Here is a 26935-nt window from a genome sequence, read left to right on the forward strand (position 1 = left end):
AGTTTCTATCTTGGTTTGCATTTTGTTCACAGGAACAATACATGTAACACAAGCCTTTTATAATACTGTTAGGTAAAATATGTATGTTATTTCTGTTTGTAACCAATGGTATATGAAAATGGGTCATTTTTTCCCCAGAACATATGTTCTAGAATCAGAGGGTAAATTGATGGATTCTCGCTCAGTTTATAAACCACGTGTTTACAGAAATGGTCCCTAGTGATATTTAAGCACTCCAAAGTGAGATGCCCTGTAGCATGTGTGTGTGCTCAGTCGCCTTCGACTCTTTACCATGGACTGTAGCCTGCCAGACGCCTCTGTCCATAGACTTTCCAGAATACGGGAGCAGGTTGCGATTTCGTACTCCACGGGATCTTCCCAACCCAGGAACTGAACCTGCGTCTCTTGCATCTCCTGCCTTGGCAGCTGGTTTCTTTACCACTGCACCTTCTGGGAAGCCTCACCCTATAGAATACATGATATGCTTATAGTGGCAAAAGCCCTCCACTTAGAGTATTTTCAGAACTCTGATTGAAGAGCCAAAATACCATTGTCATTTAACTCAATGATGCATTTATTAAAGGAAAATTGCACTTCAGCTTAGTGTAAGTCTTCTAGATAATACTTCCCAATGATAACAGAATAATGTGTCTTCTCAGCTCAATTACTAAAATTGTTTGTTTTGGAGCAAGTAAAATTTCATTCTCTGTGGCTGTTTCCCATTTAAAGATTAGCTCATGCCTGTTTTCTATGTTGTAGTCCCTGGAACTGTGAACTGAAGTTGTGAAGTCATTTGTATGCCTTTGCCTGGAGACAGATAGCTCCAGCTTGGTTCAACTTCATGGCCTTTTTCTGAACTGCCAATTTCTAGTGCAGTAAATAACCTTATTGTTCACTCATTTACACAGGCAGGTTCTGTAACTGATAGTGCATCTGCTTGAAGAATCAGGCATTTAGCAAGTAGCAAATATAACCTCATGAGAGCATGAAGCAAACTACAAGAAAGGAAACACTGATGGGTTAATAGTATAGACATCTGTGAACTCAGAAATTCATAGGTGTTGAGGTAAACAAAACAAAGAAGCACTTGACAAGCACAAGCATACTTTGTTTTATTGTGTGCAGATGCCCTCTTTTTTACAAATTGAAGGTTTTGGCAACCCTATATCGAGCAAGTCTATCAGCACCATTTTTCCAACAGCATTTGCTTACGTTGTGCCTCCGTGTCACAAATTAAACAAGTTTGTGTCACAAATGGATAATTTTCAAAATACTTCAGACTTTTTCATTATTACGTTAGTTATGCTAACCTGTGATCAGTTATCTTCAATGATACTATTGTATAATTGTTTTAGGGATTCATAGACTACTGTCACATAAGAGAGCAGGCTTAATTGATAAATGTTGTGTGTGTTCTGACTGCTCCATTGACAGGCTATTTCCTATTCTCCTTTCCCTCTCCATTCCCTGAGACATGACAACGTTGCTGCTGCTGCTGCTAAGTTGCTTCTGTCGTGTCCAACTCTGTGCGACCCCATAGATGGCAGCCCACCAGGCTCCCCCGTCCCTGGGATTCTCCAGGCAAGAACCTGGAGTGGGTTGCCATTTCCTTCTCCGATGCATGAAATGAAAAGTGAAAGTGAAGTCGCTCAGTCATGTCCAACTCTTAGCGACCCCATGGACTGCAGCCTACTAGGCTCCTCCATCCATAGGATTTTCCAGGCAAGAGTACTAGAGTGGGGTGCCATTTCCTACTCCAGGGGATCTTCCCAATCCAGGGATTGAACCTGCGTCTCTTATGTCTCCTGCATTGGCAAACATATTCTTTACCACTAGCGCCACCTGGGAAGCCCAATAACCTTATAATGGCCTCTAAATGTTCCACTGCAAAGAAGAGTTGTGCATCTTTCATTTTAAATCAAAAGTGGGAAATGATTAAGCCTAGTGAGGTAGCTATGTCGAAAACTGAGACCAAAGTCTAGACTCTGGAACCAAACAGCCAGGTTATGAATGCAAAGGAAAAGTTCTTGAAGGAAATTAAAAGTGGTACTCCTGTGAACACACAGAAAGAAAGTGAAACAATTTATTGCTGACATGGAAAAAGTTTTAGTGGTGTGGAAGGAAGGTCAAACCAGCAACAACATTCCCACATGCCAAAGTCTAATCCAGAGCAAGGTCTTGACTATCTTCAAATCTGTGAAGGCTGAGAGAAGTGAGAAAGCTGCAGTAGAAGAGTCTGCAGCTCACGAGGTTGGTTCATGACATTTAAGGGAAGAAGCCATCTTCATGACATTAAAGTACAGGGTGAACTAGCAAGTGCTAATACAGTGCTGATATTGCAGCAAGTTATCCAGAAGATCCAACTAAGGTAGTTGATGAAGGTGGCTACCCTAAATGATAGATTTTAAATGTGGATAAAATAGCCTTATATTGGAAGAAGATACTACCTAGGTCTTTCATAGGTAGAGAGGAGAAGTCAATGCCTGGTTTCAAAGCTTCAAAGAACAGGCTCACTGTCTTGTTAGAGGCTAATGCAGCTGGTGACTTTACGCTGAAGCCAGTGTTCATTTACCACTCCTAAAATCCTAGGCCCTTAAGAATTATGTTAAATCTCTGTCTGTGCTATAAATGGAACAACAAAACCTGAGAGACACAGCACACCAATTTACAGCATGGTTTATTGAATATTTTAAGCCCACTGTTGAGACCTACTGCTCAGAGAAAAAAAAAGATTCCTTTCAAATTATTATTGCTCACTAACAATGCACCTCATCACCCAAGAGCTCCGATGAAGATGTACAGTGAGATTCGTGTTGTTTTCATGCCTGCTAAAACAACAGCCATACTGTGGCCTATGGTTCAAGGAGTAATTTTGACTTTAAAGTGTTATTTAAGGAATATATTTTATAAGGCTATAAGGTGCTGTATATGGATCTGTGCAAAACTGTCCATTGAATACCTTCTAGAGAGGACTCACCATTCTAGACGTCATCAAGAACATTCGTGACCCATGGGAGAAAGGTCAAAATACAGACCTTTACAGGAGTTCAGAGGAAGGTGATTCTATCCCTCGTGGATGACTTTGAGGGGAATCAAGACTGCTGTGGAGGAAGTCACTGCAGATATAGTGGAAATAGGAAGAGAACTAGAAGTGAAGCCTCAAGATGTGACTGAACTGCTGCAATCTCATGAATAAACCTTAATGGATGAAAAGTTGCTTTTCAAGGATGAGCAGAGAAATTGGTTTCTTGAAATGGAATCTACTTCTGGTGAAGATGCTGTGAAGGTTGTTGGAATGACAACAAAGGACTTAAAATATTACACAAACTTAGTTGATAAAGCAGTGGCAGAATTTGAGAGGATTGACTCCAATTTTAAAAGAAGTTCTACTCTGGGTAAAATGTTATCAACATGCAGTGTAGCACTGTACACGATAGAGAAGTTGTTTGTGCAAGGAAACCGCAATTGATATAGCACATTTCATTGCTGTCTCATTTTAAGAAATTGCCATAGCCATACCAGCCTTCAGCAACCACCATGCCCTGATCAGTCAGCAGCAATCAACCTTGAGGCAAGGCCCTCCCATAGTAAAAAAATTGTGATTCACAGAAGGCTCACATAATGTATTAGACATAAGACTATTGTATACTTAATAGACTATAGTATAGTATAAACATAACTTTTATATGCACTGGGAAGCCAAAAACTTCATGTGACTTGCTTTATTCCCTGCGCTGGAACTGAACCTGCAATATCTCCAAGATATGTGGTTACAACAGAATGTAAAAAGGAAGGTGGTTCTATTTCCGTAGAAAGGTTGGTCAGTAATACGCCGTGACTACTTGGCCATCTTGTTTTTGCTTCCACATAAACAGATAATTTTGGAGGAGGAAATGGCAACCCACTCCAGTATTCTTGCCTGGAAAATCCCATGGACAGAGGAGCCTAGCGGGCTACAGTTCATGGGTTGCAAAAGAGTTGGACACAACTTAGCAACTAAACAACAGCAACAAATAGATGGTTCAAGATTACATTTTCAGTATCATGCCGATTTCATTAATCATCCGGCCTTTTCACCTCATTGATTTTTAAAAGCTCTCTTTATTCATCTAAAGGAAAGCTTTATCTTATATTCAGCAAACCACTTCTGTATTGCTGGTTCAGCCCCTTGATGTAACTCAGTTGCATTAATCTATCAGACTTGTATCTTTTGGCTTCCCCTCCCCCTCAAAATAATTACATATCTTTATAAGTAAGATCAGAAGCTGGGAAGACAGGAAAACAGCCTTGATTAAACTAAAAAACTTAACATCATAACGATCAATTCCATCTTTGTAATTAACTCAGCAACTCAAAGGATAATTTCTCTATCCTAATTAGAAGATAAATAATAAATAAGGATGTACCACTCATTTAAAGGATTATAGTTTGATCATTTGTCCTATTAGTAATAAGTAATGGTAAACTGATGTGAATTCCCTTCTGAATTTTAATATATGAAAGTGACTGTAAGGAAAGGGACTAATTATTTTTCTAAATTAAAATATCATCATCAAATTTTCATCAGTGTTTAATTTGGAAAATTTTAATCGTCAATACCAAACATAATATAAAACTTGAGTTTCACAGATAGAGGACACATTGAAAAGTAATTTCTCACTTTATGACTTTTATTCAACATAATGATATTGGGCAAAATGAGCTTTTTATTATATTGTGTTTAATAAGAGTGACTAAATTTTGTCAGTGATTCAAAATATCTAAATTGCAGTGAAAAGCTGGAGTCCCTGTGAAGAAGAAAATAGGGGATTTCCTTCTGATACTGGATTTTCATTAATGGGGTATCAGAGCTTGCAACAAGATTAGAGCACACACAGGAAACTAAGATTTTTGTCTTTGGGGAGAAATAAAGGGGGGCAAAGAGAATGGTGAAATTTAGGGCTTGAGGGATCATGGAAATTACGCTGTCTCCTAGTTTCACACATGAGCAACCAGATGGGCGGATTGACTTAGCCACTGTCACTCAGCTGGTTAACAGGAGACTAGACCATACAGAGGGGCTGCTCTGTCCTTTCTGATTCTCTCTTCCCCATCATGTGTTCTTTCAGCGATTGCAGCGATTGGGAAATTAAGGAACTTTTATTTCTCTATTTCTAGATTCCCCTGTCTTTCAAAAAAGTGGTGTTCTCCAGTCACATAATTGAATGTTACAGAGATCTGGCTGCTTTGCAAGTATCTGAAGTTTGTCTTTTCTTGCAGCTTTCTCAGATAATGATAGCACGATACAATTTTTCCTTCTAACATGTTCCTCATGTAAAATGTGTTTTCTACAGCCATTTATGGCCAATCAAGGCAGAAAATGACTGGAAGTTTAGGAGTTCAGGAAACATAGGACTGTTTCTACTTAATATGTTTGGATTCATGATTCATATAATGTAGCCTATTATGGGTTTGAAGACAGAATGCACAGACAAGGTGACTACATAACATATTAAAAAGCAAGTCTTATTTTGTAGTTAAGAAATATCAAGCTGAAGTGCCCAGTATTTTTTTAAATTTTTTATCTAAATATTTTATTAAAGTATAAGATAGGTACCAAAACTGGGCAACTTGCTGACTCTCCACAATATAACATGCTCATTTTTCCAACACCCAGAGCGAGAAGCCCCCCTTGTGCTCCCTTCTAGCCACTATCTTCCCTCCCTGCCACCCACATGATCTCTGCTCCACACCATCTTTGGAGACTTGGTTCTTTCATTTTGTTGATCTCCTGTCCTTGACACAGTGGTTTTCAAACTTCTTGGTTTTAGGACCCCTTTACACTGGTAACAATCATAAGAATTTTAAAGAGTTTTTGTTTTTATTAGTCATATCTGTCAATACTTATTGTGTTAGAAATTAAAGCTGGTGAGTTGTAAAAGCATTTATGAATTGAATTAAAATAGTACCAAACAGTCATTACATGGAAACAACAGTTTAAGAAAAAAAAAAACTATATTGTCCAAAACAAAAATTAGAGATTTTTGTAATAATCTCTAATGTATGGTTTAGTAGAGGGGAACTGGATTCTCATTTCTACCCTGAATATTCACTGGAAGGACTGATGCTGAAGCTCAAGTGCTAATACTTTGGCCACCTGATGCAAAGAGCTGACTCATTGGAAAAGACCCTGAGGCTGGGAAAGATTGAGGGCAGGAGGAGAAGGGGGCAATGGAGGATGAGATGGTTGGATGGCATCACTGACTCAATGGACATGAGTTTGAGCAAGCTCCGGGAGACGATGGACAGGGAAGCCTGGCATGCTGCAGTCCCTGGGGTTGCAAAGAGTTGGACACGACTTAGTGACTGAACAACAACATTCAGTGTGTGAATGTGTGTATTTGGTTGATTTATATAAAGAACATCTAGTCTCATAAAGTTATAAAATTGGAAAAGGTGGAAACATCTTAGTAGTGTTTTCTAGAAAATTTTAGATATCCTTCTTCAATATGATGCCAACACTCAAGAAAAAGTAATTTCTTTAATGTCAGTGAAATTTTAATGCTTGGTTACATTAACATCCATTGATTTCTCTTTCCCTCTCATCCAGGTGTGATTTTTTAACATCATTTGGAAACTATTGGTTCACTGAGTTATATAGATCTTACAAATGTTGGCACATTATTATAAATATCAAAAGCAAGAAAAAATAGAATATTTGTGATTGTTTCACTTTTCTCCTCAAAAAGTTTTTAACAAATGGGAATCTGTTAGGCATATTGCTAATATTTTCTTGAATTTTATCATTGGCAACAAATACTTTCATTTGAGTCTCTTGAAGTGACAGGCTCACCACTTTTAAGAAAATGTCTACAAATATTCAGTTCAGAATAAGAGCCATTGTGAAGAAAAATAACCAAGTTTTCACTCACATTTCATTCTTTTAAGTTCTTTTTTTTTTCATGCTTTCTCCACCTTCGTATTATTGTTTCTCTCTGTCCTGAATAAATGCTAAAGTAGGAGTAAGAAGACCTTTCTGTACAGGACAGGTACACTTGTATCACTAGCTCTCTGTTCCTGGTGGGGCTAGTAGCCTCTAGGAGGTTCTGTGACCCCAGGAGGCCAACCAAATAGTGCCTAGGATACTGACCAGGAGGCAGTGGGGTAGAGATGACAAGCCAGATACAAGGTGCAGGAGTGGTTAAGGCATGGAGGTGGGAATTAATGAGGCACACACTGCAAGGTGCCTGGCCCGAGGAGAGCCAGGGACATGTATTGGGCAGAGTGGAGTTAGTCTTACTTGGTCACAGTGGACAGCCAACCTAGCAGAAACATGGACAGCCAGCCAGAGACATTTCACCTTCTGAGTTGGACATGAGAAGGCATTTAATGTTCGTTAGTCTTCTGGAGAATAATGCAAGGAAAGGGATTATGAAAATGATGTTGGAACTCATCATGACTCCTGAAAGATTAAAAAAAAAAGTTCTTGCATCTGAGTTCCTCTTCTCCATCCACCAGCTTCTGCTTGTCCTTCTGTCCTCAACTACTATGGTCCCACCTAGGGGAGCTGTCCCCTGCTGCCTCTCCCTTCCAGACTGGGCTGGGTGTATCTGCCCCTCTGCATCCTGTGTTTACTTCATCTATAACTTATCGTTTTGATTTGATTACCCAGCATATGGTAAGTTCCTATAAAATGGAGAACTTGTGTCTAGTATCTTCATGTGTAGCAGAGTGTCTGATACATGGAGGCCACTGAATACTTGATAGAGCAAGTAAACAAGGAGGGTGCAATCATATTAGCAGAAAGATATTAGAATGTAGGTAAACTGGTTTAGAAACAATAAGAAAGTGCCCACCTTCCCCATTGGTTCACTAGGTAGAGAATCTGCCTACAGTACAGGAGACGCGGGAGATGCGATTTTGATCCCTGGGTTGGGAAGATCCCCTAGAGGAGGAAATGGCAACCCACTCCAGTATTCTTGCCTGGAGAATTCCACGGACAGAGGAGCTTGGTAGGCTACAGTCCATGGGGTCTCAAAGAGCCAGACATGACTGAGCAGCTAAGCACACAAGAAAGAGGTTGATGAGGCTCTTTGAAATGAGAGTGAGTGGGGTGGGTGGCAAAATGATTGATCATCACTGTAATGAATGCAAACCTTATTCTGCATTATTTGCTCATCTTATTATTTTCCCCTTTACAATTTCTCTTAATGGGGAATTTAAATTATTGATGACTGATTTATACTTGAAATATCAAAGTCAACACGTAAATGCTGTGAAGGCAGTTGTTTCATATACTAATATTTAGTTTTATTTTATTTTCAGTTTTATTATTTATTTATTTTTCCTTTTTTTTAGGCTACATTTCTTACTTTTAAATTAATTGGAATTATTGAATAATTTGAGGATTGTAATAGTTAATATCATTAATGTTATTTTTAAATATATAGCAAATGTGTTTTTTAAATCAGGCCTATTAAAGGTACATAGACTTAGCTTCTTTTTATTATTCCATATACCCTGTTCATTGTAGAAAATTATAGCTACAATTACTTGCATAGTTTAATATTGAAATAGAAACATTTCTTAAAAAGTGAAAATCATTTGAGATACTCATTACTTGAAGATAAATACTAATTAGTCAGTCACTTCAATCCCTCAGTCATGTCCGACTCTTTGCGACCCCATGAATCATAGCACGCCAAGCCTCCCTGTCCATCACCAACTCCCGAAGTTCACAAAAACTCATGTCCATCGAGTCAGTGATGCCATTCAGCCATCTCATCCTCTGTCGTCCCCTTCTCCTCCTGCCCCCAATCCTTCCCAGCATCAGAGTCTTTTCCAATGAGTCAACTCTTCGCATGAGGTGGCCAAAGTATTGGAGTTTCAGCTTTAGGACTGATCTCCTTTAGAATGGACTGGTTGGATCTCCTTGCAGTACAAGGGACTCTCGAGAGTCTTCTTCAGCACCACAGTTCAAAAGCATCAATTCTTCGGCGATCAGCTTTCTTCACAGTCCAACAGTCCAACTCTCACACCCATACATGACCATTGGAAAAACCATAGCCTTGACTAGATGGACCTTGGTTGGCAAAGTAATGTCTCTGCTTTTTAATATGCTATCTAGGTTGGTCATAACTTTCCTTCCAAGGAGTAAGCGTCTTTTAATTTCATGGCTGCAATCAGCATCCGCAGTGATTTTGGAGCCCAAAAAAATAAAGTCTGACACTGTTTCCACTGTTTCCCCATCTATTTCCCATGAAGTGATGGGACCAGATGCCATGATCTTTGTTTTCTGAATGTTGAGCTTCAAGCCAACCTTTTCACTCTCCTCTTTCACTTTCATCAAGAGGCTTTTGAGTTCCTCTTCACTTTTTGCCATAAGGGTGGTGTCATCTGCATATCTGAGGTTATTGATATTTCTCCTGGCAATCTTGATTCCAGCTTGTGCTTCTTCCAGCCCAGTGTTCCTCATGATGTACTCTGCATAGAAGTTAAATAAGCAGGGTGACAATATACAGCCTTGACGTACTCCTTTTCCTATTTGGAACCAATCTGTTGTTCCATATCCAGTTCTAACTGTTGCTTCCTGACCTGCATACAGGTTTCTCAAGAGGCAGGTCACGTGGTCTGGTATTCCCATCTCTTTCAGAATTTTCCACAGTTTATTGTGATCCATACAGTCAAAGGCTTTGGCATAGTCAATGAAGCAGAAATAGATGTTTTTCTGGAACTTTCTTGCTTTTTGCATGATCCAGCGGATGTTGGCAATTGGATCTCTGGTTCCTCTGCCTTTTCTAAAACCAGCTTGAACATCTGGAAGTTCACAGTTCACATATTGCTGAAGCCTGGCTTGGAGAATTTTGAGCATGACTTTACTAGCATATGAGATGAGTGCAATTGTGCGGTAGTTTGAGCATTCTTTGGCATTGCCTTTCTTTGGGATTGGAATGAAAACTGACCTTTTCTAGTCCTGTGGCCACTGCTGAGTTTTCCAGATTTGCTGGTGTATTGAGTGCAGTACTTTCACAGCATCATCTTTCAGGATTTGAAATAACCCAACTGGAATTCCATCACCTCCGCTAGCTTTGTTCGTAGTGATGCTTTCTAAGGCCCACTTGACTTCACATTCCAGGATGTCTGGCTCTAGGTGAGTGATCACGCCATCATGATTATCTTCATCGTGAAGATCTTTTTTGTACAGTTCTTTGTGTATTCTTGCCACCTCTTCTTAATATCTTCTGCTTCTGTTGGGTCCCTACCATTTCTGTCCTTTATCGAGCCCATCTTTGCATGAAATGTTCCCTTGGTTTCTCTAATTTTCTTGAAGAGATCTCTAGTCTTTCCCATTCTATTCTTTTCCTCTATTTCTTTGCATTGATCGCTGAGGAAGGCTTTCTTATCTCTCTTCGCTATTCTTTGGAACTCTGCATTCAGATGCTTATATCTTTCCTTTTCTCCTTTGCTTTTCACTTCTCTTCTTTTCACAGCTATCTGTAAGGCTTCCCCAGATAGCCATTTTGCTTTTTTGCATTTCTTTTCCATGGCAATGGTCTTGGTCCCTGTCTTACGTAAAATGTCACGAACCTCCGTCCAGAGTTCATCAGGCACTCTATCTATCAGATCTAGTCCCTTAAATCTATTTCTCACTCCACTGTATAATCATAAGGGATTTGATTTAGGTCATATCTGAATGGTCTAGTGATTTTCCCTACTTTCTTCAATTTAAGTCTGAATTTGGCAATAAGGAGTTCATGATCTGAGCCACAAACCTCCCGATCTTGTTTTTTCTAACTGTATAGAGCTTCTCCATCTTTGGCTGCAAAGAATATAATCAACCTGATTTCGGTGTTGACCATCTGGTGATATCTATGTGTGGAGTCTTCTCTTGTGTTGTTGGAAGAGGGTGTTTGCTATCACCAAGAGAACGCACTGGTCAAACACTAATTAACTTTTGGTAAATATCCTGCCAGGCATATTTCATGTGTTTGTGTGTGTGTGTCTAAATATATATCTGTATATATCTACTTTAAACACAAGATACACTGTATATTCTACTTGCAATTTGATTTTAACTTAAAATGTGAATGTGCTGGTTATATCCCCATAGTCCATCTAATATTAGCACAGCTGTGATAGATAGTGCCATGCACTTTTGACGGTGTCCCACATCAGATAGGAGCTGTGCCCTATCTCTGCTCTGCTTTCTCCTAAGCTGCAAAGTTTACCAGACACAAGAAGGTACAACCTAGACACAAGGAGGCATTAATACTGGAACCTCAACCAATGGGGTATGAGAGTTGGTAGATATATGCCTCAGCCTCCCTGTCCTTTGTTGGGACAGTTTTAAGATGTGTGCTCTGTAATTCTGCAGAGGTCCTCAGGGGAGTTGAGGTGTAGTTACTTACAACAGTAACCAGCTCATTCCTGAAAACCATACTGGGTATTCCCCATTTTTCTAGTTTTCTGGGGTCACCTCCCAAATAACCAACCAGCACCCATGTTCTCATCTCAGAGTCTGCACCCACCGAATCCCACATAGGAACATGCCAGTGTTCAATTTTATTGAACAATTACATTTATTTCAATTTTTCATTACTAGCAAAGGAATCCCAGGGACATGGGGAGCCTGGTGGGCTTCCGTCTATGGGGTCACACAGAGTCGGACATGACTGAAGTGACTTAGCGGCAGCGGCGGCAGCAAAGGAATGGTAGTGGAAATCCACATACTCAGAGCCTTTATTCTGAGTCTGATTTTTTTTTAACAATAAATGCTGCTTTAAAAGATGTACAGATTTTGAAGACAAAATTACTTTTTAGAAAAGTTATTCTAGTTTGCAGAGTACTGTTTTCCCTATACACTGCTAACCCCTGGGTATTATGCTAACCCCTGGGTATTATCCTCTTTAGATATTTTCTGACTCATGTAGAAAATTCTGACTCATTTTAACCTGTAATTTTTACATATGTTTTTGGTCACATTTTGTTTGTTTGTTTAGTATGTTGCCTGTTTGTATCTTCTCCCCATTTTTCTGATGGAATATTTAAATGTTTTAATCAATTTTTATGGGTTTTTTACACATTAGAAATCTTAATCTTCTGTTCCATGTTATAAATTGTTTCCTTATATGGTCTTTTGACTAATTCTGTGCTTCTTTTTTTTGTTTTTAATTTAATTTACGTGGCATTTAACAACAACATCATTACAGAAAGAGAACAAAAATACAAAGTCTTAAAACCTATGGGATATGGAAAACATTGTCCACTGAGGCCTTAAATGTAGTAGACTTTACATAAAAAGGAAAAGCAATGAGTCTACAAGTATATAGCCAGTTTAAGAAGTTAGCAAGATAAACAGAATAATCATAAAGGAAAGAAAGAAAATTCTGTGCTTCTTAATAGTGTTGACTTAAAAAAAACATACAACATAAGAGTGGCAAAGTTAAGTTTTATTCAAGATCTTAAGACCTTAAATAAAAGAACTATACTGAGGACAATACCCCAGGAGACAGCTCTGAGGAATAGCTCCAAACAGGTGGGAAGAGGCAGTTTATATATTAATTTTTTTTTTGGCCAGGAAATACATACTGTCAAGAATACATTTTCTTAAAAAGTCACTGCCAGTCATAAAGAACGGATATGTCAAGCTAATGATTTCAGTGTTTGTCTATATATGGGAAGATTCAAGAATCAGGGTCACTGAAATTCTTCCTGAGAAATCCATATAACTATCTATGGGGCTTGTTCACCCAGAGCACAAAGTACTTCATCCTGTTTTTCATCCTGAATTCCCCTCAGGGTTGCACTGCCATTAGGTGACTGCCGTGGGTCAACGTAACCCTTGTAGAACTGGGTGTTGAGCAATGCGCTTTTGTTCTTTGTTCCCAGTGGCCATTCTGACTGGCTTCCTTCCCAAATTCTGCACTGGCCGCCCTCTCCACACATCTCTCCCCTACCACCCCCACCCCCATGTTGACATTCTCAGGATTGTCCTTTCCCTCTCGGTCTTTCCACCTCTTTTTATTTCATCTTCCCTTTTCTTCATCTGTTTCCTTTATCCCTAATTTCTATTCTAAACATGGAATTAATCTGTCCACTCTGCTTGGCAGTGATTCTCACCGGCCCAGAGGAGAATACACGTCTGAATTAATGTGGACAGGTGTCTTTTTAAGCCTCCTGTTCTCCAGACTCTTGAGAATCACAGCCTCAGTTACTATGAGGTATACGTGGGGTCCCACAGCTGAACAAAGGCAGAAAAAGTTGAGAACCACTGCTGGAAGGTTTTAAATGACATGGAAAAACCACTAAGATTTCTCTCTCTTTGGCTCTGTGATGAAGCCCTCGAGGAGACCCTGTAACCTCAATACCAATCTCCAAGGAATTCCTTCTATTTTTGTATGCTTGACAGATCTGCATATTACTTTCTAAATTGATTGCTGAGTGTGCTAAAGGCACATACTTCACTAGGTCCAGAAGACTAGCATCATTTTAAAAGTTTGATCAATATGAAAAGCTGCTGTCTTTATATAATGACCATAAGGTCAAGTCTAAATTACATTTGCACATCATAGAGCTTTCAAAGCTAATGCAGATGCCAAGGGCCTCTAGGGAGGGGTCACCACTCTGCTTTGTAGATTTATAGTCACATATCTCCTGACCCAGCAAAGGAGGAAAAAGGGTAACTCTTGCATGCTGGAGACTGTTCTAGACTACTCATTACCGGTCAACTGCATCTTCAGGCTGCTCAGAGACTTCTGGCTTCATTCTTTTCATCCCAAATACAGTTTATTGATCAGTTTTTAAATTTACAAAGCATAAAATATTTCTTTCAATTCTGAGTTACTTCACAATATGTATTAAATGAAAACAGTAGATTATCATTTTGCATGGATTTTATTTATATGCATTGAAATTATGCTGTTCATTTCTGAAGAGAATTCACAATGTTTATGTAATTAAGCTGTTAATATAGATATTACCATCAAAAAGTACCCACAAAAGGAAAAATAAGCAAAAATGTTGAGACAGTAACAATTGCTGTGACTGAGCTTCAGAATTAAATCCTAATTTCCCAAAACCATGGTGAAAACATAATGATTTGGTAACAGGAAACATGCTAAACATTTGCAAAGAGAAGAATTCTCCCCATTGGACTAAATTTAAAAGGAAAAATATCATTGGAACTTATACATTCATTTTCAGTGGTTACCTAGTGTTAACCTTTCCAGTATAAACACATTGCAGACAAGGAAGCATTTTTCTCGTGTTCTTACAATACATCTACAATATAAGCCAAAGGTGTAAGGTTTAACTATAACTCAGTTTAAGTGAAAGACATTTCAGAGTAGTTCAGGGATCTCGCTTCCTGGCATTTAAAAACATAATCCAAGGCTCTAAGTATTTCATACTTAAACTATTCAGGAGCCAGTTTGTCTCTTAGACTGTATGCCTTCACTGTTAATTGCCACACCTGAGCTTTATGAAGGCCACCTAGGAGTTTGGATGGAAACTGTGAAAGATGAAAGTTTGCTTCTCAGATGCTGACTTCAGGTAAAGACCCACACAGCTTTCTCACTTTTGATGAGGCAATGAAATGTTTTAATACTTTCTATGATTCATGTTCTTTTGTTATATCAAAATATTTATTAATTCAAAGAGACTGCTATTTGTTCAGCTATAGATACCAACTGATTCTTGAAAAAAAAAGTATGTATGTGTATTTATATTTCCATTTGTTTGTTTAACACTTGCCAGTTTAACTGAGCATCCTTCTTTTCTGATCTTTTCCTTCAAGCTCAGTTATTCCATTAGTTTACAAGGCATGATAAGTGTCAGTGATCGGAGTTAACCTTGATTTTTTTTTAAGATTTAATTTTTTTGAGCAGTTTTATGTTCATAGAAAAATTGAAGTATGAGATTTCCCATGTACCCCTGGCCTCACATATGCATATTCTATCCCACTATTAAATCCTCCTCAGAGTGGTACATTTGTTATAACTGATGAGCCTGTATTGACGTATCATAATCACTTGAAGTCTGTAGTTTACATTAAGGTTCAGCCTTAGTGTTGTACATTTCATTAGCTTGGGCATGGCCTTCTTGATATCTGATGATTGATCCATCATCATCATAACTGAAAGGTACATTTATTTATTTTTAAAATTATTTTATTAAAGTATTGTTGATTTACAACACTGTGTTAATTTCTGCTGTAGCAAAGTGATTCATATATATTCAAAGTTTTATATATATATATATACACATATACATTCCTTTTCATATTGGAAAGGAATATATTTCATATATACTTTCCTTTCCATTATGATTTATGACAGAATATTGAATACAGTTCTGTGTCCTATACAGTAGGACCTTGTTTATATCTGCTGAGCCCTTTTTATTTTTTATCTTTTTTATTTTTTGAATTATGAAAGTATGATAACACATTTACAGGAGACTTTGGAGAATATAGAACAAAGTTCCATATAGTTCCACTACATATTAAAATTGTTTAAGTAGATAAGTTAAGATTTTTAGTTAGAATTTCAATATCAAACTCTCAGAAATTAATAGAACACTTATTTTTTAACTATTGTTTTTAAGAAGTATATCAAATGGAACTTTTAAAAAAATAAGACCAAACCTATTTTATTCCAGACAGTGAAGTGAAATGATCAAACCTCATCTATTTTTGTTACTCCTATTCACTATGAACCCTCTACAGAACAACTGATAAAAAAGAAACCTGATTTTTTTAAAAATCACACTTGCTGACACTTAAAAAAAAATCACAAAATACATAGCATTTGAATCTTATGCGTTTAGTCAAAAGGCGAATGAGGACTGCTTTTGACCTCCAGCAGCACGTCTGACCTCCATCCTGGTGCTGGGGTTGGGTTTGCCCAGGGTAAGAAGAGCTACAGAAGCCTTCCCTGGGACACTGTGCTATTGTTGGATGTGCGTGTGGCCAACTTGTATCTCAAGTATTGTGTCTGGGAGCAAATGTACATAACATAATGAAAATGTCATTTTACATTGTGTTTTAAATCGAGAATGTTAAAAGTCATTTATTATATACTCTTTTATGGTCTCAGTCTTGTTCAGATGTTTTGTAAGTCTTCTTAAATTGAAATTAGTTGATGTGTACTTTAATAGCTTCCCTGGTGGCTCAAACAGTAAAGAATCTGCCTGCAGTGCCAGAGACCTGGGTTTGATCCCTGGGTTGGGAAGATACCCTAGAGAAGGGCATGGCAACCCACTCCAGTATTCTTGCCTAGAGAATCCCCATGGACAGAGGAGCCTGGTGGTCTACAGTCTGTGGGGTTGCAAAGAGTTGGACATGACTGAGTGACTAAGCACACACACACACACACACACACACACACACACTTTAATAGCTATTAAGTACCATATATGAAGAGTTGTCTTACGATGCTGTGTAGGTCACCCCGACTACCATAACAAAATGCGGGATTTTGGATTCCTTGGATTTTTGAATCCATGGTGGGTCCTGCAACTATTAGATGACTCTATTAGTGAGAATACAAGCCATGTGTATATATGTATAAGAAAAATGATAGGAATTTATCTGTCTCATACATGTAGTCCAAGGTAAGAAGACCAGGGCTAGTAGGAGGCCTCTGACACCAGCATCAACAGAAACTTCTATCTCAGGGTCAAAGATGACAGCTCCAGCCCTTACTATCTTCCTCTGATGGAAATGGAGAAAGGATGAGAACAACTCATTCACATTCATCACTAGGGGTGGCATCCCACAATGGCCCATGTCAACCGTGCTCACATCTCTTCCACCATATATATCCTCGGTGTTTGGTTCTAGCAAGCATGGAGGTTGGTTGAGAAGCACTGTCTCCAGCTAACTACTGTTTTACTAACAACTTCTGTTCCATATGGCTACTGTAAAGATGATAAATCTTTAAATTCTTTAAATTTAAAATTCTAAAATTCTTTAAAATCTTTAAATCTTTAAATTCATTCATTTACTCAGCTAACACTGAATTGTGAAATATTATAACAAAGTGCCTAGCAAAGTGTCTTACACCTGGTAATACCAAGTTGGATCATCCCCCTTACGTTTCTGTAGCACCTAACTACTCAAAGTGTGGTCCAAGGTCTGAGCATCATCTTGAAACTTGTCAAAAATGTAGAATATCAGCCCCAAGTCAGACCTACTGAATCAGAACCTGCATTTTAATAGTTTGAGGAGCCTCCATGCCAACATGTTCTTTATCCTTTCTGGCACCTGCATGCTATGTTCAGTTCAGTTCAGTTCAGTCGCTCAGTCGTGTCCGACTCTTTGCGACCCCATGAATCACAGCACGCCAGGCCTCCCTGTCCATCACCAACTCCCAGAGTTCACTCAAACTCATGTCCATCGAGTCGGTGATGCCATCTAGCCATCTCATTCTCTGTCGTCCCCGTATCCTCCCACCCCCAATCCCTTCTAGCATCAGACTCTTTTCCAGTGAGTCAACTCGTCACATAAGGTGGCCAAAGTATTGGAGTTTCAGCTTCAGCATCAGTCCTTCCAATGAACACCCAGGATTGATCTCCTTCAGAATGGACTGGTTGGATCTCCTTGCAGTCCAAGGGACTCTCAAGAGTCTTCTCCAGCACCACAGTTCAAAAGCATCAATTCTTCGGCGATCAGCTTTCCTCACAGTCCAACTCTCACATCCCTACATGACCACAGGAAAAACCATAGCCTTGACTAGACGGACCTTGGTTGGCAAAGTAATGTCTCTGCTTTTTAATATGCTATCTAGGTTGGTCATAACTTTCCTTCCAAGGAGTAAGCGTCTTTTAATTTCCTGGCTGCAATGTTAGTTGAGCACTTACAATGTTGTTATGAAAATTAAATGAGGTAATATGTATAAAATACTTTAAAATCTGTGAAGTGCTTCATATCATTATTTAAGAATATATCTTTGAGGGGAAATAAAATGAGTCTTATTGGAAGGCCAAGGTTTGAGAATCACTGAGTTTTGGATTTTCCAGCATTGATATTGTTCCCTATTATTGTAATGCCATGTAAAAAAGCATTTCTGTTTCCAGAAAATGTGCTTGAATCACCTTGCACTGTCCTAGGTTCAGAGCTTTTCTCTAATTATGCAGGAAGATGCTAGGCTCATCCTTATAAAATGAGGGCTTTCAGTGTGTTTTTTCATCACCGTTATTCTTTCTTGACATCTAAATATTACAGCTTTTAATGTTCTTAATTATGTTAATGCTTATACAGATTTGACTCACTGGAAAAGAGTCTGATGCTGGGAGGGATTGGGGGTGGGAGGAGACAGGGACGACAGAGAATGAGATGGCTGGATGGCATCACTGACTCAATGGATATGAGTTTGAGTGAACTCCGGGAGTTGGTGATGGACAGGGAGGCCTGGAGTGCTGTGATTCATGGGGTCGTAAAGAGTCGGACACGACTGAGTGACTGAACTGAACTGAACTGAACTGATACAGATTTTGATATCAAATGAACAAGGAAATTGCTCTTAAAAAGATATCTGAAAAAAACTGATTTTAAAAAACAATAGATTTATGATATCAGTTGAAACTAAAGATGTTATACCTAATGCATTAAATTATAAGCAGCAATCCAGATTCATACACTTGTGTTGACCTATTAGAAATTAGGAGAATCACCTTTTCATGGACTTGTCTTCTCATCAGTTTTTTGGGAAAGACAGTATTTATTCTGTCTCAAAGAGTTTGAGGGACCATAACATGAGTCCCTAGAAAAATGTAGCATATGGAATATATTAATATCTAGTATCATCAAAGTAGGAAGTACACATGAACATGCATTGTGAAATAAGTATGTGTAAGTACTTATTTAAATGTTGGACTGGCAAACTTGCAAGCTGAGCTGTGGTCCTGGTAGTGGTTGTTGTTTGTGGCTGTTTAGTCTCTTAAGTTGTATCTGACTCTTTTTGTGACCCCATGGACTATAACCCACCAGGCTCCTAATGTCCATGGGACTCCATACTGGAGTGGGTTGCCATTTCCTTCTCCAGTGAACCTTCCTATCCCAGGGATTGAACCTGCATCTGCTGCATTGGCAGGCAGGTTCTTTACCACTCTGCCACCTGGGAATCCCATGGCCCTGGTAGCCCCATCAGATTCTCAGTGTTCTTTACTCCTGCTTTAAGTAGGCAGAACCCAGTGAGAGACAAAGAGTTACCCACTGTTTCTGCAGATTGGTCCACTTTCACACTTGATACAAGCAGCTCTAGGTGATGCACTTCTGATGCACCCAGAAAAAAGCCTGGGGGTTAGAAGAAACTCAAGGAGCTAGGAAGCTCACAAAGAAAGGGAAGCTCTAAATGATGGATGTTCCTGGGTCACTAGGAATCATACCTTTGTTCCTTTGTCTGTAGTGGGAAGGATGACTGTAGTGGAAGAGATTTTCGCTTGTCTTTAGAAGCAAGCACACACTTGCCCTGTGCACTGGGGACTGATACATTCAGAAAAATACTACAAGGCTTTTTATAGGTCTTGGATTTAATTCTGTATTCCTTTTCATCAGCATTCAGTAATGAATGCTGAACTGTCACCTTGAGTGTCTCATGCTGGAGAGATAAACGTGAGAATATGACATAGTTTTCCCTCAGGGACTTTCAGTCAATTGTAGAGATAGTAAACAGTTTTATCAGAGAGAAAGGTAATAAATCATATTTGTACTCTACTTTAAAATAGATTTTGCTGTGTTGTGCCCAAATTTAAAAATAATGTGTGTATGTATGTGTTTAAAGACAAATCTATCCATGTCTGTATCAATATCTATATTATATAGAAAAGAGGTTCAAAATGGGTTGTATATGAAAATGTTAATAGTGACAAGAGTTCAATTATTTTTCTTATTATTATTTTCAATATTTTCTATGTCTTCCTCAATGGACTTGTGTTGTTTATAGAAGACAATCAAACTTCTGAAGCCTCTGCATCATTTTTTTTCTTGTTCACTCATTTGATCTTTATAATCACCCCATGAGGTTGGTCAGTCATAAACCTCAATGTCATGGACATGAGAAATGGAGAAGATAGTCAGAAAGGCAACTTGGGCATCCAGGATGTTTGGTGCAGAGAGACTGCATGATATGTACAGCATCGCACAGGTAGCAAATGGCGAAAGCAGGAAAAAAGGAAGGAGAATCAGTAGTGCCTAAATGAAACGAGGCTGTAAAGATCCCTGAACATCATTAGGTTGAGGGCATGGCATGGCTTTTTACCTCTGCCTAGCTCCCTGAACTAAGGCCTGGTTCAGTTTTTATCAGACTTAAAGACAGAGTCACAGAGGCTATGTTTGGCTTTAAGACCAGGCAGTCTGAGCTTGATACGCAGCTCTGGTCCTGCCTGGCTGTTTAACTGAGGCAGTTAACTGTGGGCTCAGGGTCTGAATTTACCTGTCTATAAAATGAGGGAAATACTACTGCTACTTACGGTAAGCTTTAAATGAGTCCATACATGTGAGTGTGAAAGGGCAACCCACCCCAGTAATCTTGCCTGGAAAATTCCATGGACAGAGGAGCCTGGCAGGCTACAGTCCATGGGATCACAAAGAGTCAGACACGACTGAATGACTAACACTTTCACTTTGAAAGAGAAACAACTTTTTAACTGATTAAATAAATAATAGATCATGGAGGAAAATTCTCAGAAAACAATGTACCCTCCAAAAAAGTGTATGGTCATAGGGAAGACTCTGCAAATACTCTCTAATAACCTCCTCATCCTCATGTCATCATTGCAAGGTGGAATGATACCTCTATGGCTTTCAGAGAGACAACTAAGTTATCCTAGTGCAGATGGGAGCAACTTTCACTATTATAGGATATAGGACCAAACAGGAAGGTTCAGTCAGTTCAGTTCAGTCACTCAGTCGTGTCCGACTCTTTGCGACCCCGTGAATCACAGCATGCCAGGCCTCCCTGTCCATCACCAACTCCTGGAGTTCACTCAAACTCATTTCCATCGAGTCGGTGATGCCATCCAGCCATCTCATCCTCTGTCGTCCCCTTCTCCTCCCGCCCCGAATCCTTCCCAGCATCAGAGTCTTTTCCAGTGAGTCAACTCATCGTATGAGGTGGCCAAAGTACTGGAGTTTCAGCTTTAGCATCAGTCCTTCCAGGTTTAGGTCAGTACAAATATATCTGACATTACTCTTTCAATGACAGTCTTATCATTTTGAGATATATAAACCCACACACAGATTGGATTAATGATAGATTATGTTTCCTAATAGTAAGAAAAAAAGTGAAAAAAAAAAATGGGCCACAGCCTTGTCTAACTCAATGAAACTAAGCCATGCCGTTTGGGGCCCCCCAAGATGGGCAGGTCATGGTGGAGAGGTCTGACAGTATGTGGTCCACTGGAGAAGGGAATGGCAAACCACTTCAGTATACTTGCCTTGAGAACCCCATGAACAGCATGAAAAGGCAAAATGATAGGATACTGAATGAGGAATTCCCCAGGTCGGAAGGTGCCCAGTATGCTACTGGAGATCAGTGGAGAAATAACTCCAGAAAGAATGAAGGGATGGAGCCAAAGTGAAACCAATACCCAGCTGTTGATGTGACTGGTAATAGAAGCAAGGTCCGATGCTGTAAAGTGCAATATTGCATAGGAACCTGGAATGTTAGGTCCATGAATCAAGACAAATTGGAAGTGGTCAAACAGGAAATGGCAAGAGTGAACATCGACATTCTAGGAATCAGTGAACTAAAATGGACTGGAATGGGTGAATTTAACTCAGATGACCGTTATATCTACTACTGTGGGCAGGAATCCCTTAGAAGAAATGGAGTAGCCATCATGGTCAACAAAAGAGTCCGAAATGCAGTACTTGGATGCAATCTCAAAAACGACAGAATGATCTCTGTTGGTTTCCAAGGCAAACCATTTAATATTACAGTAATCCAAGCCTATGCCCCAACCAGTAACGCTGAAGAAGCCGAAGTTGAACGGTTCTATGAAGACCTATAAGACCTTTTAGAACTAACACCTAAAAAAGATGTCCTTTTCATTAAAAGGGTCTGGAATGCAAAAGTAGGAAGTCAAGAAACACCTGGAGTAACAGGCAAATTTGGCCTTGGAGCACGAAATGAAGCAGGGCAAAGGCTAATAGAGTTTTGCCAAGAGAACGCACTGGTCATAGCAAACACCCTCTTTCAGCAGCACAAGAGAAGACTTTACACATGGACATCACCAGATGGTCAATACCGAAATCAGATTGATTATATTCTTTGCAGCCAAAGATGGAGAAGCTCTATACAGTTAGCAAAAACAAGACCAGGAGCTGACTGTGGCTCAGATCATGAATGCCTTATTGCCAAATTCAGACTTAAATTGAAGAAAGTAGGGAAAACCACTAGACCATTCAGATATGACCTAAATCAAATCCCTTATGATTATACAGTGGAAGTGAGAAATAGATTTAAGGGACTAGATCTGATAGATAGAGTGCCTGATGAACTCTGGACGGAGGTTTGTGACATTGTACAGGAGACAGGGATCAAGACCATCCCCATGGAAAAGAAATGCAAAAAAGCAAAATGGCTGTCTGAGGAGGCCCTACAAATAGCTGTGAAAAGAAGAGAAGTGAAAAGCAAAGGAGAAAAGGAAAGATATAAGCATCTGAATGCAGAGTTCCAAAGAATAGCAAGGAGAGATAAGAAAGCCTTCTTCAGCGATCAATGCAAAGAAATAGAGGAAAACAACAGAATAGGAAAGACAAGAGATCTCTTCAAGAAAATTAGAGATACCAAGTGAACATTTCATGCAAATTTGGGCTCGATAAAGGACAGAAATGGTGTGGACCTAACAGAAGCAGAAGATATTAAGAAGAGGTGGCAAGAATACACAGAAGAACTGTACAAAAAAGATCTTCAAAACCAAGATAATCACGATGGTGTGATCACTGACCTAGAGCCAGACATCCTGGAATGTGAAGTCAAGTGGGCCTTAGAAAGCATCACTACAAACAAAGCTAGTGGAGGTGATGGAATTGCAGTTGAGCTATTTCAAATCCTGAAAGATGATGCTGTGATAGTGCTGCACTCAATATGCCAGAAAATTTGGAAAACTCAGCAGTGGCCACAGGACTGGAAAAGGTCAGTCTTCATTCCAATCCCAAAGAAAGGCAATGCCAAAGAATGCTCAAACTACTGCACAATTGCACTCATCTCACACGCTAGTAAAGTCATGCCCCAAATTCTTCAAGCCAGGCTTCAGCAATATGTGAACTGTGAACTTCCAGATGTTCAAGCTGGTTTTAGAAAAGGCAGAGGCACCAGAGATCCAATTGCCAACATCTGATGGATCATGGAAAAAGCAAGAGAGTTCCAGGAAAACATCTATTTCTGCTTCATTGACTATGCCAAAGCCTTTGACTCTGTGGATCACAATAAACTGTGGAAAATTCTGAAAGAGATGGGAGTACCAGACCACCTGACCTGCCTCTTGAGAAACCTGTATGCAGGTCAGGAAGCAACAGTTAGAACTGGACATGGAGGAAAAGGAGTATGTCACGGTTGTATATTGTCACCCTGCTTATTTAACTTATATGCAGAGTACATCATGAAGAACGCTGGGCTGGGAGAAGCACAAACTGGAATCAAGATTGCCGGGAGAAATATCAATAACCTCATTTATGCAGGTGACACCACCCTTATGGCAGAAAGTGAAGAGGAACTCAAAAGCCTCTTGATGAAAGTGAAAGAGGAGAGTGAAAAGGTTGGCTTGAAGCTCAACATTCAGAAAACTAGGATCATGGCATCCAGTCCCATCACTTCATGGCAAATAGATGGGGAATCAGTGGATACAGTGTCAGACTTTATTTTTGGGGGCTCCAAAATCACTGCAGATGCTGATTGCAGCCATGGAATTAAAAGACACTTACTCCTTGGAAGGAAATTATGACTAACCTAGACAGCATATTAAAAAGCAGAGACATTACTTTGCCAACAAAGGTCTGTCTAATCAAGGCTATGGTTTTTCCAATGGTCATGTATGGATATGAGAGTTGGATTGTGAAGAAAGCTGATCGCCGAAGAATTGATGCTTTTGAACTGTGGTGCTGGAGAAGACTCTTGAGAGTCCCTTGGACTGCAAGGAGATCCAACCAGTCCATTCTAAAGGAGATCAGTCCTGGGTGTTCATTGGAAGGACTGATGCTGAAGCTGAAACTCCAATACTTTGGCCACCTCATGCGAAGAATTGACTCATTGGAAAAGACTCTGATGCTGGGAGGGATTGTGGGCAGGAGGAGAAGGGAACGACAGAGAATGGGATGGCTGGATGGCATCACCGACTCAATGGATATGAGTTTGGGTGAACTCTGGGAGTTGGTGATGGACAGAGAGGCCTGGTGTGCTGTGATTCATGGGGTCGCAAAGAGTCGGACACGACTGTGCGACTGAACTGAACTGAGCTGAACTGAATAGTAAGAAACATACTGGTGTGTATCAGATGTATATAGATATATACCACCAGTTATATATCAGGGATGCAAAAGAATTGTAAAGTTAGTACAGAAATATGAGAAAGTTTGTGCTGGTGTTAGGGGATGGTTGAGCTGTCTGTTCAAATCCATACCAACCCTAACCCTACCTGCTTATTAAAAATGTTTGGAATCTGTATGTATACTTAGATGTTCTGTTTAATTTTACAATGTGGTAAGGCAACTGATTCTGTTAAATTAAGAAAGACTGTTTTTTCTTCAAAAGACCTTGACCACAGTCAGGAGTGGAGTGTACTCTGAGGGTTAATCTACTCGGGCCTGGAATTAGTCAGAGCTGCTGCTGCTGCTGCTGCTAAGTCACTTCAGTCGTGTCCGACTCTGTGTGACCCCATAGACGGAAGCCCACCAGGCTCCCCCGTCCCTGGGATTCTCCAGGCAAGAACACTGGAGTGGGTTGCCATTTCCTTCTCCAATGTGTGAAAGTGAAAAGTGAAAGTGAAGTCGCTCAGTCGTTTCCGACCCTTAGCGACCCTACGGACTGCAGCCTACCAGGCTCCTCCATCCATGGGCTAGTCTGACTGAAATAAGTGTATCTGCCTGCTACTGACCCCAGTCAAGGCATGAAACAATTGATTAATAATGTTGCTTGGTAAACAATGAATTGAAGGAGTTTCAAAGAAATGTACATCAACTGTCAGCATTGTTTATTGATAATAGGGAGATGGAGGATTTGCAATGGATCTTGGTGAGATACGAAGAATTGTGCTGTTGCAGCTGGTTACCTAGCAGGAATGTACTGAACCAGCACAATATTAAAAAGTGCCATCCAGGACTCTATCCTAGAAGTAGCCTGAAATACTGCTGGTTGAGTTTAGAAGATTCCCCAGAGAGAGTGCATGACGGACTCTTCATTTCTTTGCTCTCCCATTCCCGATTGTACTAAGTCCTTCAGTTCTCACACAGGTGGATTATTGAAATCCCGAAATATTGGAAGGCCAGAATCTGTCATAAACTTCTCTTATCCTGCTTCTCTTCCAAAACATGTAAAATGGTTTCTCTGTCATGTTTTTCAGACCCCCTGGCTGTGGAATACAAAGCATTGCTGGTACAACTACCCCTATCAGGTAAGGACACAGTACTGTCTGGATTTTTATACATGGAGAGCTCTTCCTAAGTCAGCACCATGATTTCTGGCAGGTCCCAGCAGGTTGGGCAGCCACCTTGTTTTTTGCCCCCGCCCTGCCCCTGCTGCTTGATGGTAGATGTAGCCTAGTGAGGAAGGTACTTTCTGTTAGTTCAGAATCAGTGTTCACTTGCTTGAGCAGATGAAGTGTGGAAGGTGCGTTTGCTGAAGAGTAAGATATGATCACTTCAGTAGGTGGATAAGTCCTCCTTCTAACAGCCCATCTGCTTTTGGGCTGATAATAGCCCTGGCCTGTCTCGACAGCTAGTGGGCAAAGCTCGAGTAAGGAGCTGGGATAGGCATGCTGAATTTGGTTCACTTTGTGGCTTAGGACCAGCCTCTATAGAGGCAAATCAAACACTGTTTCCCTGAGCATGGAAAAATGGGCTTGTTCCGTTACACATAGACAAAAATAGCATTGTTGAAAATGATATTATAATCATATCCCAGACAGCATTTCAGATCCCTGCCCACAGATATACCCTTGCCTCGGATCTTGAAATTAGTAATATTACCATGTGTTGTGGTCTCTAGCTCAGTTACTATTTGAATATCAACTATTTCTTGCTGAAACAGTTCTAGAATTTCTAGTTCAACTGAGAGATATTATTTAAGAGAAACAAATACAACCATGTATTTTGTTGGTAAAATAAAGAGACTGACATTGTAGTAAGCAATGTGGATTTTTGAGTTTGGGATTCTATAGATTGCCTTTTTAGAGGCATTTGGTCTAGCAAAGTTAATGGACAGCAGGCTTGCCCAGCTTCTTCTTTATTATACACTATGTTGCAACAGGGGATAGGGACTGGTGTTGGCTATTCCTTAGACCAAGTTCAAGGCTAGGAACACATTGAACTGGGGATTCCAGTTTGCATTTCCATCTCTTTCACATGGTTCATTCAAATTAGGAAAGACTGAAAATCAACAACATGACATGGTCAGAGAGAGCTGAACATTCCAAGGCCATCTGATCAAGACTAAAGTAACATCAAAAGCAATCACTTGCTGCACACAATTGTAATTCTCAGTCCCAGCTGCTGTTTTATGAGCTTAAATATTATACTCAGAATATTGTCGTTTACAGTTCTGTATCCTGTAATGGCATACTGCATGGAAAGGATCCTGTTCCTCGTGTGTTTTGTTGACAAAGATAAATGAGGGGAACAATTGTTTTTCTTGGTGTCCATGCTTAGAGTTGGTAGTTAAGTGAGTGCTTCTCATACCACTTAGTCATTAGGCTGTTATTGGTTTACAGAGCATTTCAGTTTCAATTGTATTTACCATGT

At 39.7% G+C, this 26935-nt stretch overlaps 1 protein-coding gene across 4 annotated transcripts in view; it reads left to right on the plus strand.

Annotated features, from left to right (window-relative positions):
- The window catches only part of CERS6 (ceramide synthase 6), a 395115-nt gene that overhangs the window by 263453 nt on the left and 104727 nt on the right, over nucleotides 1-26935 (plus strand). For all 4 annotated transcript variants that reach the window (XM_088829883.1, XM_088829891.1, XM_055398899.2 and 1 more), the window contains exon 5: nucleotides 25540-25590. In XM_088829883.1, the coding sequence (XP_088686009.1) occupies nucleotides 25540-25590 (51 nt within the window). The remainder of the gene's footprint in view (nucleotides 1-25539; nucleotides 25591-26935) is intronic.

Source organism: Moschus berezovskii, chromosome 2, assembly GCF_049115385.1.
Source record: "Moschus berezovskii isolate FMDL1 chromosome 2, NW_MosBer_1.0, whole genome shotgun sequence".
NCBI lineage: Eukaryota > Metazoa > Chordata > Mammalia > Artiodactyla > Moschidae > Moschus > Moschus berezovskii.